The 17,784-nt window shown below is 36.9% G+C and overlaps 1 protein-coding gene across 1 annotated transcript in view; it reads right to left on the reverse strand.

Moving 5' to 3' along the window:
- LOC148674632 (exostosin-1-like) overlaps window positions 1-17,784 on the reverse strand; it is a 416,854-nt gene that overhangs the window by 29,323 nt on the left and 369,747 nt on the right. Inside the window, exon 9 of the mRNA XM_088624945.1 lies at window positions 5,527-5,616. Coding sequence (XP_088481071.1) covers window positions 5,527-5,616 — 90 coding nt within the window. The remainder of the gene's footprint in view (window positions 1-5,526; window positions 5,617-17,784) is intronic.

The following is a 17,784-nucleotide window of genomic DNA, read 5'->3' on the forward strand; positions in this document are numbered from 1 at the left end:
TGTGCATGACTTACTGTATGATGTCATGCCAATAAACGAGACTGTTGGGATTAAGCTACCATAGTATCTTGATTGCATTCCATATCACTTCTGACAGGCTGCAATTTCTCCCATTAATATTATTTCGCAGTTAATTATGTCTGTTAAAATCTCTATTAAGATAAATGACAAATGAGGAAAGCTAAGCTGTAACTGATGCCTGTAGAAAGCCTTTTCCAAGGACATCTTTGATCAGGTTCAAAACCTTTGTAGGAGATATCTTACTTTTTCAGAGAAAATGTTTCCACAGGCTTTTTTGTCCAAGTATAATGTTTCAGGGTATGGCTATGCAAAAGTTTTGTAGAATTATTAATGTCTTAAAAAGCCGTCAAGATCAAACAGTGCATGGAGTTTTTTTGCAACATCTTTGCTCTTTTATAACATGTGTTTAACTAACAAAATAGAAACAAAAGTGCATAGATCTGAATTATAGCTAAGCTTTTTTGAATTTCCTCTATAGAAACAATTTTACACCTAACCTGCTCACAAGACTCATACTTCAGCAATGTCTAATACCTCAGCAATGTCCCCACGTCTTTCTGTGGCTTGGTCATTTCTTTGCTCCCTTCTCCCTCAGGTACAGCACATAAAACAGGCTCTGGACTCTTCCTTGATAGCAGAAGTTGATGGCCAACTCGAAGCCTCTGCTAACTGCTTTGACTGTTACCAATACAAATGTCTTCCACCAATGGGGCAGGTGACTCAGAATGGCAGGTCATTCCCCATTGCTGTCTGGGGAATGTGACTCAGGATCTGTTCTGAGGATCCTGCAGATAGCTGAACAGGTCATTTTACTACAGAGAGTAACAACTTTTGCAGCTGAACATTATTGAAGAACATGCTTTTTTAAAGTGCCAGTGTATCTGAATCCTTGAGCAAGGAACTGCTGCTGCCATATGTAATCATGATCGTATATATAAGTATCACCTAGAGTTAAAAATTTTGAGTATAGGAATGTAGATTGACCTGTAAACTGAGAACCTCATATGAGACTTCAGCTTCCACTTTGCAGGCTACAATGCTAATGCAACACCAGTCCACTTTCCAACATCATTCTCACCTATGATCACTTAATAAAAACAGCCACAGGTATGTCACAAATATCCACTAAGGGCAGCTGCTATCCATAGAGAAATACACTTTTTCTGGGAGACAACCATGACCTCAGATTTTGAGGTGCAAAAAATGAAAAAAAAAAAACTAGAAAAAAACTAGCCTAAAATTGGCTACTGTTCATATGTATAATGAAGCAGCTGTTTCTCTGAGCCTTCTGGGTTATGCTGCATAAGTGTGAGAGAGGAATTAAGTTGTATGCTTTTACACTAGAGTCTGATAGAGTAAGATCTGCTGCAGTTGTGTTGGACCAGACTTCTTTCTATAAAAAGGTTCAGCACACAGGAGAAGTTGGCAAATCTGCAAATTAGTTGGTAAGACATGATAGGATTATGGTTAGATTGATGCTAAAGGTAGAATTACCTTAGGTTTGAAAGGGAGAAGCAGGTGTGCTCTTGTGTAGGCTAGAATGGTAAATCATGGTTGTCTCATCTCATATCTCCCCTCATTAATGTTTGCTTTAGAGGGGAATCTGGTGGGGCAAGGACAGGTATGGACAAAATTAGGGTTGGGAAGATTGATAACACCATAGATGGTCTGGCCTCAGTCCCAGAATCAGAATTCTCCACAAAATTATTATATTACGTTTACAGCAAATAGGGTTCAGAGACCTTATAACAGGGTGTTTATGTACATAGATCCTCCAACAGCATGCTACCAGTTTAGTGGGACCTGCAACATACCTTAACTGCATCCTGTCCATGAAAATAATGGGTAAGAGTGGAGACATGATACATCCTTAACAGAGTCTAGAGCTTATCTTGAGTGAACTCAACTTAATGGTGTGAATTCTGAAATCAGATTTTTAGTGGTGAGGTGTACTACTTTTTTGCCTCTCATGTCCATGGTTCCAACTTGCCACTAAGTGATCAGTTGATGGTTCTGTCCCTTTCTTCACCTGAGTATGCAGAACATACAGCATTAGGTCCGATGATATGGTTATGACCTGAGTCATCGACCTTAACATTAAGGTGGGGCGGTACCAGATACACTTATGAGCAGCCTTGAGTTTAAACACGTTATTCATTATGAACAATCCATGACTAGCACATAGTGTAAATCCAATAGCAGCTCACCACTTGGGTTCAAATTCCGTTCAAATGATGTTCTTCCCAGTTGATCCCCAGGTATCTCTATCTCATTATTTTCCACATTCCCCTAGCCCTCACCTGAGTCCGGAGCTGCGAGATAGCAGCACTAGCTACTTACACCACTGTGCCTTCTCACTTTGTACTGTTATAAAATGGGGGAAGGGTTAAAATGACAAAATTTGAAAAATAATTTATTTAAAATCAGATTCAAATTAAGTGCTGACAACATTTTTCTATGTGAGAAAAATAGTTAATTATACAATTGCTATAATTAGAGAATAACTGGAGATCACATGTTTTCTTTGTTCCTCCAAAAAAGCATGGTAACAAAGTAATAACCAGGTGGAAAACTTAAAAAATACAAATATTTACAATAACACACAATTTCACCTCATATAACGAAGGCATATTTAGAGATGCCCAGCAACTGAGGCCAATATGGGAAAAGAGGGAACTTGTGTCTCATCAAACAAAAGATTCCACTCAGGGCTATTTTTTAAAGTCATGGTTTACAAATGGGAACCTCTTTGTTTTTTTTTAAATAATCCATGAAAAACAAAATGGGAGATATAATTCAGCTTAGTAATAATAGTAATACTATTCATAGAATAGTACAAATCCAATACTACAAAAATAGAAAATCAGTATTTCCACAATTATGAAAAATGTCCCTTACTTAAGGCATAGAGTCAGTCTCTTTAGTTCTCAAATTACGTTCAGATTCTGTGTTCCCTTTCTATGGAGGAGAAAACTCTCATGGCATTAATTGTTTCTCATCTTTGCTTCTTTCCTTATGACTCCCAGTTTCTGTATGCTTTTTTATCCTGCATTGGGGTTTACTTTGCCTTTGTCTCATACCCAATGAAGGCTGGCTTAATCATTGAATTGCAATCTTTCTTTTTAGTAAAGTTTGTGGATTCAAATGTGGCACTATCACAAAACTTCATGTAGTCACTTTTTTCATGTCTTAATAGTCGTTGTTAGTTATAAGATATGACATTGGTATTCAGCAATAAAACTGTTGTTGCACCTACTGTATGATGTTTAACTCAGAAAGCATAAGGCTTTAAAGACAGATAGTCAACCAATGCACATTCTGCAGCATCTGTTTGAAAATGTTCCTACTTTTTTAGTTTTCTGTTCTACACATGTAACATGATATATGTGAGAGAAGACAGTCTAATTGCCCTTCTATTCGATTTTAAAAGCAATATGATCAAACAAAAGTACTGTTAAATTATTTTTTATTTTGTCATTTATATTGCTTCCAATGCTTAAAGGGCAATCACTGAAACAGATTATTATGCAGATGGGGAATTTGCAAATACTGTTTTTAGATTTTATGCAGAGTCTACACAGTTTTAAAATAAGATCTTAAATGTTTGGTAATCTGTAATCTTGTATAACTATAAAAGGAAGTGGGTCTTTTGGCTGGGCAAGGGTGAAAATTGACCCATTGCCTTTAATAAAATATAATACTTATGAATAATATATATTTCAGGTTTCTTAAAGGATATGTTTAACAATACATAAAGCAATAATATTTTATATAGTAAAACCTTTAGGGGTCATAATTTTGGCATGCTTTGGAAACAACAAAAGAGAAATCCAACATCAATTCATATTCCTACTAATATGGAATACCTTAATTAGCACCTTTAACTTTTATTTCACAACTAATAACCTTATTCCCTTGTTCTTAAAACAAACATAATCCATCAATATTTCCAGGAACCTAGTCAATTTGTTTGAATTTAAATATAGTACCTTTAATTAAAAAATATGTGCAGTTTTTCCAGCTGTTCTACACTTATACAATCACTCCAGAATTTTTTAATTGTAACTTGTCACCCTTAATATCTCTATAAAGATGAAAACTATGCTGTAGAGTTAATGTTATAAAACCTGTGAAATAACTTGGACTAATATAGGCTTTCATTAACATCTTGCAATTTTGCCAAATGATGAATGCATATTCTTTTTACAACACATATAGTATAAAGCAAATCAGTGGATAAGTTTTGTGTAACAATAAAGTTGCCCTACCAGCAAAATTGTATTGCTCTGAGTACAGGTTCATTTCAGATATTAAGATAGTCATTTTCTTCTGTGTGGATTTAGAATAGGTCTTCTACCCTTCTTGGGCAAATGTTATTGGAAACAATTAAGAATTGGAGATATTGCTGCCTTACTTTTTGCAATGGAATGTAAGAATTCCATTCTCTATGTAATCAACTCTAACTAAACCTAACTCTAAATTTATAACTTCCCAACCATTAGAAAAAACATGTTGACATATGGTGAATTAATGTTAATTATCAACATATTCCTCTAGATAATAAAGTTTATTAAAAAGTGTACTTTCAGGATACTGTAAGAGACACTGGTACTCTTTATTCTTTTCTTGTTTTACTATAGCTCTCCTCTCCGTTGTCTTTTAGCTCATTAATGCATTACATGACTGCTGGAATTAGGCAGCAAGAAGACATCTAAAATGATACATCATGCAACATTCACTAACACAAAGGTTTTCATTTGTCTGCATTGTGATGCTGCAGGGGGCACAAATAAGAGGACCCAACACACACACCCCAAAGCAAACCATTAAGAGTTTAACGCTGCTCTTTATTAACAGTGTAGATTAGGCAAAAAGAAAATAAACTAAAACACAGCCTATCTACAGTACTTGTTGAGCTCCTGGCTACCACTTCTTCACTATAACCAGGCAGTTATGGTATTGTTCTGGAACCCAGACAGAACACTGTAGCAAACATAAACAACTATGGGGACACACACAGCCATAGTCCCAGATCCGCAATATTAGTCCTTTGTTCAACTCACATTCTTATGTTCCAGGTTAATCACAGTGGTATTTGAATGTTACTGACACAGCATTTTCCATTCAGGTGCTTCTCTCACTCCTTCTCCCTCCCTACTTTCACAAGAACAGACCTTTTGCTTCCTCGGCAATCCACTTACAGGCATATACAGTAGGCTGGAGCAGGGCACATACTGTAGCTTCTCCTGCACCAGTAATTGCCAGAACAAACTTTTATACTATATGCATATATAAATAGACTGAATTCTGTATTACCAATATCGTAATGATATAAATCACGTAGTTTTAAAGTTTTTATAAAACTGCATCAATATTGTGTGCATTTCATTCATGGATTTAAGTAATTTTATTTCTGTAATACACTGTTATGTGAACATACAATAAGTCTTATTAGTGGGAAGGAGGAGTATCACAATGGGTAGATGTAATGAAAGCCTACTGTACCTCATTGGTTGACAAGACAGTATCCTCATCCAGACTAAGGACTGCATCTGTTAGGATAACATCATAGGGAAAAAAGCGACCACTCATAGTCTGTGGAAAAAGAGACATAAAAGGGGAAATGATCACCACCTTCCTTTCAAAATGAGCAATTAGTTCCCAATGATATCACGTTAAATTCAGTCAGTTTTAATAATCTCTGAAAAGAAAAACTAATTAAACAGAGTCACAAAAAACTGTTCATAACTTTGACATTCTTTTTAGGACTCTACTGCAATTTGAGAATAAGAGAATTCATTAGAAGTCAAGTTTTATATGTTCCATTGACTACCTAGTGGAAAAAAGTATTTTTTTCAGATGTCATGTTTTATACCTTTTGCTTTTGCCAAATATTTTGAAATGGTATCAAAACTGTATCAAAGACAAAATGTAAATAGGGAAGTCTTCTTTGTATTTCTATTACTGCTATACTGTTTTTGATATTGTTTCAATTTCTTTATTGCATAATATGGGATTAACATAAGTCTTTGTAAGTGTTTGTGTTATTTTATTTCATCCTCCCATCTAACATGGTGTTATTTTAGATTTGGAGCATTTAAGAGGTTTACACTTTATAGCTTTAGAAGTAATCTTTTTTACATCCACAGAGCTATTTAACATGTGCATTCAGGGATTTATTAGTAAACACTGATCCATAGTGTTTATATAAAATGTACCTGCTAAGATCAAAATGGAACACGTTAACACATTGAAGTTCATCACTTTTTGATTGTTCTTACAAAAAGTTTCTTTTTACCATCCATGGCAGCATTAACCCATACTTCATAAAGCTCCTTAACCAACCTTATACTTCCTTACACCACCTTATCTTTATGTGTATTAAGTGGTCTGTCCTCTTTCTTCAATGTTCTGTTGTTTTGTTTTGGTTCCCTTTTGTGGCAAGCTGCATAGACTTCTTCCTTCTGCTGGTCTTCTCTTGACTCTACTCTCAATTTATGATGCAGCACTAACTCTGCTCACCTCATCTTCACCAGTTATTAAGCATTGGAGTGCTCATTCCTGACTTGCTCTATGGCATCCAGCTTGCTCTCTGTCTTCAATCATCACCAGCCACTAGAGTTTTCAACTTGATTTTACTCTGCAGTGCCTAGTTATCTCCGTCTTCACTAATCATAACTCCCTGTCTCATCAGAAAACACCAGATCTTAGACTGTTTGCCTTAATACTCTTCTTCATTCTTTTTCTAGCTGACCTTGTTTGGCCAGGGATGCCTATCTGTAAAAAATGAAAGAGTGTACATATTTTTTACTTTATTTTATTTTTAGTGAAGATAGTCTTTATTTGTTAGAAATAAAACTTGTACTCTGACCAGGAATCGAACACGGGACTTTCTGGCACACAGCATTACCACTGTACCAAAGCAATGCTCTTCTTCATAACTCCTGAAGAAGGCTCCACAGTTGAAACATTGAGTCTCTTTTCTTTTCAGCAAGGAGTCTGTCTGCCTTTACCTGTTCCTTTGCTGCCTACGTATGCTGACCTACCTAACTACTTGAACTATCTGTAAAAAATACACCCCTGACACAGCAACAGGCAGGGTCAGTCACTCTGCTCTCAGCTGCCTGTTGCTCTGCAGTTCTTAGGGCAAGGTTACTTGGCAGACTCATCCTGTGCCATCTAAACTCCCCAATCCTAGCTGTGAAGAGAAGATACACTGCTACCTTTCCATGTAATACCGTATTCCCTCAGGTGCTCAGCAGGCTACTGTTCCTCAGGCAGCACAATACATGTATATTGGGCAAAAAACAAACTACCCCTCATCCTTCATGTCTAGAACATCATAGCTGGCTTGCTGAGTTCCATTTAGTTCACCCACCTACCCCCTCTCTCTCACTCACTCGTTTCTTAATTAGTCCAGATGAGTGGCTAGTTCAACACAGAGCCTATCCTGACAGCTCCTTTCCCTCGTGTGGAACCTCACTCCCTCCAAGAGCAAAACACTTATTCAGAGCAGCTGTCTCCGATTCTGCAACTTGTCTCAATTGGACATCTTGGCTCAAGGCCACACCACAGTCTCGGGTTTCACACCAAGATAGTGTCTTTCTCACAAAGCCACCTTTAACCACAGAAGACCATTTGAATAGGACTTCAACTTACCAGGGCTACTAAGTGAATACACGTCTTCCAATAGAGATAATTAAAATAGTATTTGACAAAAAAATAATCAAATTATTAGTGAGACTGTTTATTTGAAGATTTTCCACGAAAACCTCCCCTCTGTATCTGAATTCCTTTCATGCATATCAACTATGATTTGTACTGTAGTTTTATTTTTCCAAGAGTTTATCCTAGTACTCAATCAGCACGTTTGTATCCTTAAAGTTCTATTTGTTCATAGTATCACTACTACTTATATATTTTAAAATTCACAGTGGAATATCCCAAACTTTAAATTTCAATTGAAGGTTTATATCTCCAGTACTACTGTATGGAGAAAATATTTTGCATTTAGGAAACACGATGCTATACTGTAATCTCAAGCAGTGAGTATCAGATAACTTACTTTTACATAATTTACTTTGTAAAATATCAGGGCATGAAGTCAAATGGCAGCCATAATGGAACTCTAATAGAAAGACTTTACAAATTAAGCCAAGTCCAAGTTTGACCTCCAATACTGAGTTAAAGATTTCACCTGCACAGTTATGAAGGTTTTATTTGCTCTAGCAATTAGGAAAGAAATAAAGTTAATTGACTTGAACTGCCATTTGCAATAATAAGACATCAAAGGGCTACTATATTGCTGTTCCCATCTGTCCCATAAACCAAAAGCACTTTGCTTCAAAAGAAGAATATGAGGAACATTTTAAAAGGAAGTTCTGTGCAATCATTAAAGAAATCTCTCTCTGTACACAAGTCAAAGTGTTTAGACATAAAAAGAAAATGATCCCGGGAAAAAAACAACAACAGTTTTTTTAACTTTTTCCTATGAAATGGAGTACAAAATGAGAGTTGGGGGAGATGACAGCAGCCAAGTTTAATTTTACCTCAGTTTCTCTAACTTGTAATCATTCCTTAGATAATTTCCTAAATTAGAAAAAGAACATAAATACAGTAACTTTCATAAGCCTTCTTTGCTTCATATTTGTCTTTTGCACTCCTCCTCCACCCCATCTCCACCTTTGCAGCAGTTCTCGTTTCCTCATCCTACAGCCAGGGGTTTGGCCCTCAGCCAAATGTGCCGAGGCAAATCGTGAGCCCTGTCTTCAAACTAAGCACTCGATAAACACTTTTTAATACATTTAATTCTCTGGTGTTTTTATTTCTTGTGAACAATACCCTTTTATGTGAAACTATATCTTAACCATGTAAAACTGTTAATATGAAACAGCTGAGGAACTAAAATGGCTCTACGCTCTTAAATGTATACAAATTGTAAGCCAACATATCCAGTCACAGTTGGATACAATAGTTAGAATAATAAGACACTGTATGAACCCAATAAAAATCAAGCGTTTGTCGAGGCTTCGGATGCTTTTGTCTTTTCCTTGGTAGGTTTTAATGAGAAACCAAGGTCTTGCTAGGTTTGAAATCCAAGCTACGGGGCCAGTTCATTTTTTATTGGCATTATACCCTGAGAACGTAATGATGCAACAGAAGTCTCTCTGACGGGAAAACCATAGGAAGATACTAGAACCAAAACACTTGATTGTTTATAATGAGCTATGAGCATGGTTGACAACTGGAAACAATTTCATAAACTGATAAAATCAGCTGCAGGACTGTCTTTTTGGAGTGTAGAACAGAAGAATTGCAGTAACTAGCTGCTTTAGTAGGATTCATATAGAAGACTCTGTTAGACTACAAATGTATGTTTGGTAAAACGGTGGAACACACAGGATTCAGTCATCTGGGCTACAGATAGACAAACATGTCTTTCCTAGCTGTACTGTTCCACTGTTTCTGATAAGCTCTAGTTGTGAGTGATTTTGAGTGCCTTATCAAATCATGCAATGACAGCCACTATCCTGCCTTTAAAAGATTGTCCTAGATATTAATCATTTTTCACTGTGTGCAAACCTTGCTGCTGTGCTGGCAGGATCACTAGCCCAACAACATCAAATTTTCAGCCTTCTTGATTTAAGAAGGGATGCCAAATACGTTCTTTTATTTTAAGATTGTTAACTTATTTGTTGACTCGGTAGAATGTAATATGGCTCTGATTGACAACGTTTGTTGTTCGGTCTGAATGCCTGCTAGGTTACTTTGGACCCAGATTCCATTAAAGTGGGCTTTTAGATGAACTGGACAGCTGGATCTCATGCTATTAATGGCCTGCCTAATCCATCGTCCTTGTGTTAAAATAGTGTTTACATTAAATTAGTGTTAACTAATTAGTTAAATTGGTTATCGCAATGTTTATATTACATCATAATTAACTTGTCCTGTACTTTCTCTTATCAGTATACTGTAAAATATATCTATATATGCGATGGAGCAAAGGCCTGCAAGGCCAGCAAATGCTTTTGTCCCGGGTCTCATATGAAAGAACTTTACCTTGTTTTTTGTTCAGCCACAAAACAACTCTTCTTTTAATTGACACTTTGATTTACTTTATGCTCATCTGACACGCTTTGCTTCAGTCTATGCCTGAATATGTAAACCATCTGCGAATGGATGTGAAAAGAGTTAAATCTCTCAGATGATGCTACTTGGTTCTTTGGAATGTGTGTATATGGGGGAGGGGGGTTACAGACTGTGTCTGATATTAAGGTAAAGGACAAAATCTCTTTTTTTCTCACTAGATAACTCATTTATCAGGTCATCAACCACAAGAGAGCAGCTTTGCGGGATCTTATTGATGGAAACCTGTTTGACATGGAAATTAGCCCTAGGTTGCCTTCACAAAGCTAGTGGGAATGCATATTATTGACAGAGTTTCTCTGAGAGGCAGTAGGCAGCTTTTTGATGCTATTGGCATGTAACAGCAGCAGCAGTGTTGTGTAATGGCTACACTATGTGAAAAGGAAAGGTACAATAGCTACTAATGAAAATAAAATGAAAATCTGTTCAATAGTTCCTTTTGAAACTTCCTTATGATTCAATCAAATTCATGATTCACACACAAATGAATCTTCTATTCTTCATTTTCAAATGAATGACATAAGACATATCACATTTTGGTGCCAATTATCAGCACTAGAAATACTCAGTACCCTGCAACTAAAGACATTCAATCACAAAATTATTTTTCGAAAAACACTTAAATGCTGAGAGCTTAATGACACTTTCTTAATATTGTTTAAATTATTTTTAATGATCTGTCTAGTGCATTTAAAATGAAAATTTTAATTTAAATAAATAATTGAAAAATTATAATTAGAAAGCAGACAGTTAACAGCACCCTATAAGCCCTTAGAATGCACACAATGCAATCAACTGTGACAATACAGCAAAGTCTGAAATGATTTTTCATAATTTCAACCCTTAGCAAAACATACCGTTCTTGAAATGAGAAACGAAACTACTAAAACTGAAGTTAGAAAGGAGTTATAATTTTTTCACCTTCAACGTAAAGCCCCATTTTCTTAAAATAGATATTATTAACTGAATTCTGAGAGGGATAACAACAAAAAGTTAATCTCACACAGCTGCATCTATTCATTGTCACCACCAAACTGAACTCAAACGCCTCCCTTCAAAGTCATGTCAAGCACTCCTCCTCTGCCCCATCTCCACCTTGCAGCTACCTATGACCAGCAGCCATATCACCCTGCAACTCACAACTGGCAACCCACTGAAGCTAAGCAGGTGTGAGCCTGGTCAGTACCTGGATGGGAGACCTCCTGGGAAAAACTAAGGTTGCTGCTGGAAGAGGTGTTAGTGGGGCCAGCGGGGGGCGCTCACCCTGAGGTTCATGTGGGTCCTAATGCCCCAGTATAGTGACGGGGACACTATACTGTAAACAGGCGCCGTCCTTCGGATGAGACGTAAAACCGAGGTCCTGACTCTCTGTGGTCATTAAAAATCCCAGGGCGCTTCTCGAAAAGAGTAGGGGTGTAACCCCGGTGTCCTGGCCAAATTTCCAATTGGCCCTTACTAATCATGGCCTCCTAATAATCCCCCTCTATGAATTGGCTACATTACTCTGCTCTCCTCCCCACTGATAGCTGATGTGTGGTGAGCGTTCTGGCGCACTATGGCTGCCGTCGCATCATCCAGGTGGATGCTGCACATTGGTGGTGGTGGAGGGGAGTCCCCATTACCTGTAAAGCGCTTTGAGTGGAGTGTCCAGAAAAGCGCTATATAAGTGTAAGCAATTATTATTATTATTATTACCTCTTGGTTCACTCAGTCTGAATGGGGTTCGAACGTCTTTGTCCTTTGGCCAGGAAGCTACCCATTAACCAAGCAGGGTAAGCCAAACTTTTCTCACCAAGAATTCCAAGCATTCACTAGCATTCAATCCTGCGATATTGTTGTCCCTAGTGAAATATTTTGATTTATTTTGTAAACAATCAAAAAACAACAATCGGAAATAAGAACAAAACAACCTCCTCCTCCCTCCCTCTTCCATAAATTCCCACAATAAAAACCCACTCCCACTCCTGAAAAGGAGAAGAAAAAAAAACAATCAAAAACCCACTGTAGCCACACAATCACACAGCTTAGACATAAACTGGTGGACTGAAATCAGGGGCAATCACCGCTCTAGTTAGAAAAAAAATGTTTGACTAGTTAAACTGTTTTTTTCATACTTGAAACTTTCACTTTACATTTATACTGTAAGAGTGTATATTAAATTAAACAACATGTTGGCAGGAATGTTTTCAAAGTAAACAGTAACTGTTATGTGTGTATACTGTATGTTTACTATGAAAAGTAACTAATTGTGTTCTGAAAGCCTTTTTGCCCAACTTTGTATTAATTCAAATAAATCCTTCCCCTACATACAGGTACGTAAGTAACTTGTAACTGTAATGCATGCTTTTAACAGTAACTTGCCTCAACTTCAACTAGCACCTACAGTACAGACATAAAGTGCCACAACTGGGCTGCTCACTGCATGCGTTGGTCTTTGAGTTGTGAGAATTGAACAGATCTACAAAATGGAAGCATTTCAGTCCATAAAAGGTTAAGACATGTGGCTTATGTTAGACTTGCAAAGTTATCATACTCTGGGAATCAACAGACTACACATAATTTTCCAAACAACAAAGCAAGTGCCTTCTCATCAATGAGGCAAGCCCAGATGATGCAACTCTAGTGCTAAAGCCAGCAGCCATATCACCCTGCAACCCACAACTGGCAACCCACTGAAGTTAAGCAGGTGTGAGCCTGGTCAGTACCTGGATGGGAGACCTCCTGGGAAAAACTAAGGTTGCTGCTGGAAGAGGTGTTAGTGGGGCCAGCAGGAGGCATTCACCCTGCAGTCTATGTGGGTTCTAATGCCCCAGTATAGCAACAGGGACACTATACTGTAAATAGGCACCGTCCTTTGGATGAGACGTAAAACCGAGGTCCTGACTCATTAAAAATCCCAGGGCATTTCTCAAAAAGAGTAGGGGTGTAACCCCGGCCTCCTGGCCAAATTTCCCATTGGCCCTTACCAATCATGGCCTCCTAGTAATCCCCATCTATGAATTGGCTTCATTACTCTGCTCTCCTCCTCACTGATAGCTGATGTGTGGTGAGCGTTCTGGCGCACTATGGCTGTGGTCACATAATTCAGATGGATGCTCCACATTGGTGGTGGTGGAGGGGAGTCCCCATTACCTGTAAAATGCTTTGAGTGGAGTGTCCAGAAAAGCGCTATATAAGTGCAAGCAATTATTATTATTATTAAAGGAAGCTAAGGTTCTAGAGATCAAGATTAAGAAGGATGTGGAGAACAGACATGAGCCCGTACCAGGGGTAACTGGAACTCTGAGAACAATCAAGCAGGGATTCACACAAAAACTCAGCATCTTGCACTGCAAAGTAAGCACACTGAAGCTCCAATAATGTTGCATCCTACTGCTTGGCTCAAAGTGCTTTAGACATAAAGCAGACTCTGTGTGACTCTTCTGGGTGTGAGCTCATATGTGTCATTTTCAAAGCCTCCTGCAGAATTAAAATTAAAGATGATAATAATAAAATTGAAATGTATGGATGCTTTTATGTGATTTAATTACAAATAATAAAATAATAATATCTATTAGAAAGAATAGAGTAAAAAATTCTTAAAAGGTACAGTCAAAGTGTAGGGAATACCATAGGAAATTTTGAGGCCAGGCATTGAAATAATCTGAAATGATGGCTGTAAGAAAGCTTATTCAGTATTCATATCACCATGCATCATCAAGGTAAATAAATTAGGGCTGAATATATTAGGGCTTTACAGTTAGAATAAAATATTTTAACTATCTAACCTCAAGTTGTAAGGTTATACCAAACTAGCTATGAAAAAACAATTGCTCTATTGCTGGGTACCTAAATGTATTTGACAGCCTAGAGAAGTGGCATTACTGTAGCAGGCACTTTCTATTTTAGGAGCCATGTTTCACTCTCACTAACTCTGCAGCATCCTCAGCAAATTAATAGGCATTAGTCTCCTACTTGATTCATGTCCTGGTTACACTGTATACTACGCTGTTAGAGTTTGGATTGAAATAGCTGTCTTCGATATGCCTCTAGGCCAACAAACAACACAGTCCAATGGAATGTCAAACCTACCACATTAAAAGATTTGTCTTTTTACATGAGGGCCTAATACCTCTGCAACTTAGGGGAATGACATCACTATAACAGGCTCATTATACAACATAAACCCTATTGCTTATTAAGAAAGTAAGAGAAAACAACCAGAAGAGTGGGAGAGTCAACACGTCATTGTAACGAAACAGTTCTTTCCAGACCCTATGTGGACAACACAATCCAGGGTAGTGAGGAAACACTGGGGAGAAAAGCCATGCAGGAATCAGGCATTAATATGGGGGGGGCGTGTCTAAAGTGTGCAGGTGTTCAGGGGGGTGAGTCCGGGGCAAACAATCCAAAAAAGAAGTCCAATGCGAAATCCAAAAACACAAGCATAAGTCCATGGCCAGGTGATCCATCTAAAACAAAGGATTAAAAACTGGAACCGGGTCGGAACTGGCGGGAGGGCAACGGGAACGGAGAATAAAACTTGAATGGGACCAGGTGCTTCCAGGTCCCAGACTCACACGATACGGAGATCAGATGCAGAGCACGGATTAACGTCAGTGCCAGGCTTTTAAGGGGGGCTGGAAGGAGGCTAGAACAAGGAACAGGTGCGGGGAATGAGGCAAACAAGGAAGAGCCGGAGCGCCCTTAAGGGGGAGGGACTACAATCGTGACAGCCATCAAATATCCTTCAAATGTCTGCAGAAATATGCATTTTATTAGCATTTATTTTTGAGGGAAAAAGATTATAGGATCGATACAAAATTAGAACAGGCCATCACAGTGCTCATACCATGGGCTTCACAATCCATTCTGTTACAGGCATTTATTACAAAAAGCTTAATCATTTAATTGATTTATAATTAGCTGTAGTTAATAATTAATGTACCTTTCTTATTTTACAGTCAAACTGTGGATTCAAGGATTGATCTAAAATCACACAGTCTGCTTAGGGGAATTATAATAATATAAAACACACACTCATCTTTTTAGACATCTTTATGTTTCTTTAGATCAGTGTTTTCAAGTCCTTTTACCAAAGTACTGTACCCCTGTGTCCTCATTCCAACTGAGCTTTTAATCAATTAAACTTATTGAACCCCTAATTGAGTCAATTGATTGATTTGGAATAGTTTTTAGAGCTCATTGTACATAGCAAGCCGAACTATTTCAACAGTTTAAATGTTTTGTTCCAATATACACGTAGTTTTCTAACCAACTGATTACTAGCAGTTTTTTTCTAACTGTATTGTTTATCAAAATGTGCCCAAATTATCAAAGACTGTGTTTAATACTCTCATAATAAGTATTCTTAATGCTGAATCCAAGTTTGATGCTAATTTCTGCACTTGTTTTATCATTTAAGAGATTGAATACTAAATATTAATATATAGCTACTTAAGATTATGTGGTTGAGTTTTACTCATCTTAAAGGAAACTAAATATTAGAATAATAGATTACTATACAATTTTTCATAAACTTTTTAAAAACCAATACATGCCCTTATAAAATGTAATTCAATTAATTTTTTCTAAAAATGATTTGATTCTATTGCTATTATATCTCTAAGTTGTTGTAAAACATTTTCTATTTGCTCATTAAAACAAAGTACAGTATACAGTATATGATTAAAAAAATGCTTTTGTGACTTTTTGTGTCGTAAAGCTAGACAAAGTTAATCAGCTTAGTCTTCACCATTCATAGTTTTTAAATGTAAATATGTTCAGCTATGTACAGTATTAATTGAACAGATGTAAACATTTGTTGACAGATATTAAGGACACATAGGTTATTAAATTATTACTTAGCTTATTGTGATAAGCTGTGACATTAAATCATTATTCAGTTGTGTAAGAATAAACTGGAACAACACTCTACTTTTTCTTTAACAACCAATCCTGTAGTTATATATTTTTAAAATTTTATTACCCCTTTAACACACAGCACTAGATGCTGTGCTAATGTGCCCTACAAGCCTCAATTTCCTATACCACTCAGAAAATAGCCCCAGCTGCTGCTAGGTTATGTATTTTCTTCAAATCTTTTCGAAGACCATATACTGTACGCATAACTACAGGACCTGCAGTCTACATATTTTTCTCTTCCCAAGATCTCTTTACCGTGCTTGGTCTGTCATATTATCTAACATCTCTGATAGAGTTCCTTTAACTATGTCCCCTGGGACATAATGTCATTGCATTTTGATCTCTTCTACAACTTTTTATGCATTCCACTATAAGATAAAAAAAATAACACGCTAGCTTTGAGCAAGCACAGAGTAGCCTTCTCTGTATGGTATGCCTCCGAGTGCCATGAAATCAGAACAAGTTTCTTAGTTTGGTCCTCTGAGGTGTCTTGATGCATCAAATGCAACCGCTTTACTTTAAAATAAATAAGAGTTGAATGACAGCTGTACAGAGAACTATATTAATTACTTCAGTGAAAAGTTTGTGAAAGACTGACAGTCTTTTTTTCACATGTATAATTGAGAAGGTATAAATGTGGTTTCACAGCAAAGAAGATTTTGAAAATACTTTATATGCCAAATTGCCAAGATGTAGCAAGAGGTATTACTTTTTACTTGCTAGTATTCCAATTACAAAGCACTTTGCATTAAATTAATATATTATTTCAACTAAATTGTAACTGACTACACCTTAAACTAAAATGACAGGAATATAGGGGTGTATACTTTTTTCGGCCTTTCATAGTCTGAAAAAAGCAGAAGGCAATGAAGTCAGTTTAGTATCAAAATAGCAGATCAATACATTGGTTAAAATTACATTTTGTTTCGGTCAGAAAGGCAACATGGGAATTTAACAACAATAACTTGAAATGTAACCCCCTCTGTGGTGAAATGTGCAGTATGTCTTGTTTGTCACACCACACTCAACATCTTCTAAGGCAAGCAGGATGGGTGGTGGTCCTAGAACAAGGTTTAGTTCTAGCACTAGAAAGAGGGACTTTAAAAAGGCAGCGTTTAATTGATGTTGGACTTGCTCTGTGACAGCAGGTAAACTTCCTTGCTCTTGTGAAAAGACCCATGGAATCTATTATGTTTATAAATTGGCAAAGACCTTTATTCGCACACTACACTAAAACACATAACCTCCCACACCACATTATAATGCCACACCATTAAATACATGTATACTACTGATCTGATTAATAGGAAAGAAGGATTCCTTTAAGTATCTATTAACCAGCCCCCAGATATAACCTTGATCAGGTTATATAGTGGCTAAAAACATCAACACTAATGTGCATATAAAGATAAGTTTTGAGTAAGTTTTGGGGTATGCTGTCCCGATACCCACTTAGATTCTCAAATGACTTTTTTTAAAAGCCACTTAAATGCCAGTTTGAATGTTCAGCATAAAGTTCTACATATATGAAGTGTGATGTGCTCTGATAATTCTATACAATGTCTGGATAACAGTAAAGATGAGGGTTTTGTTCTGAATCTTCCCACCTTTTTATCACATAACGTACCAAAATTGGTAAGAAACAAATTAATGAAAATTAAAGCACAGACTGTAATTTTTTCTCAGCACCAAATCACTGCAGGCCAGACAAAA

This window comes from Lepisosteus platostomus, chromosome 3 (assembly GCF_059453375.1).
Source record: "Lepisosteus platostomus isolate fLepPlt1 chromosome 3, fLepPlt1.hap1, whole genome shotgun sequence".
Lineage (NCBI taxonomy): Eukaryota > Metazoa > Chordata > Actinopteri > Semionotiformes > Lepisosteidae > Lepisosteus > Lepisosteus platostomus.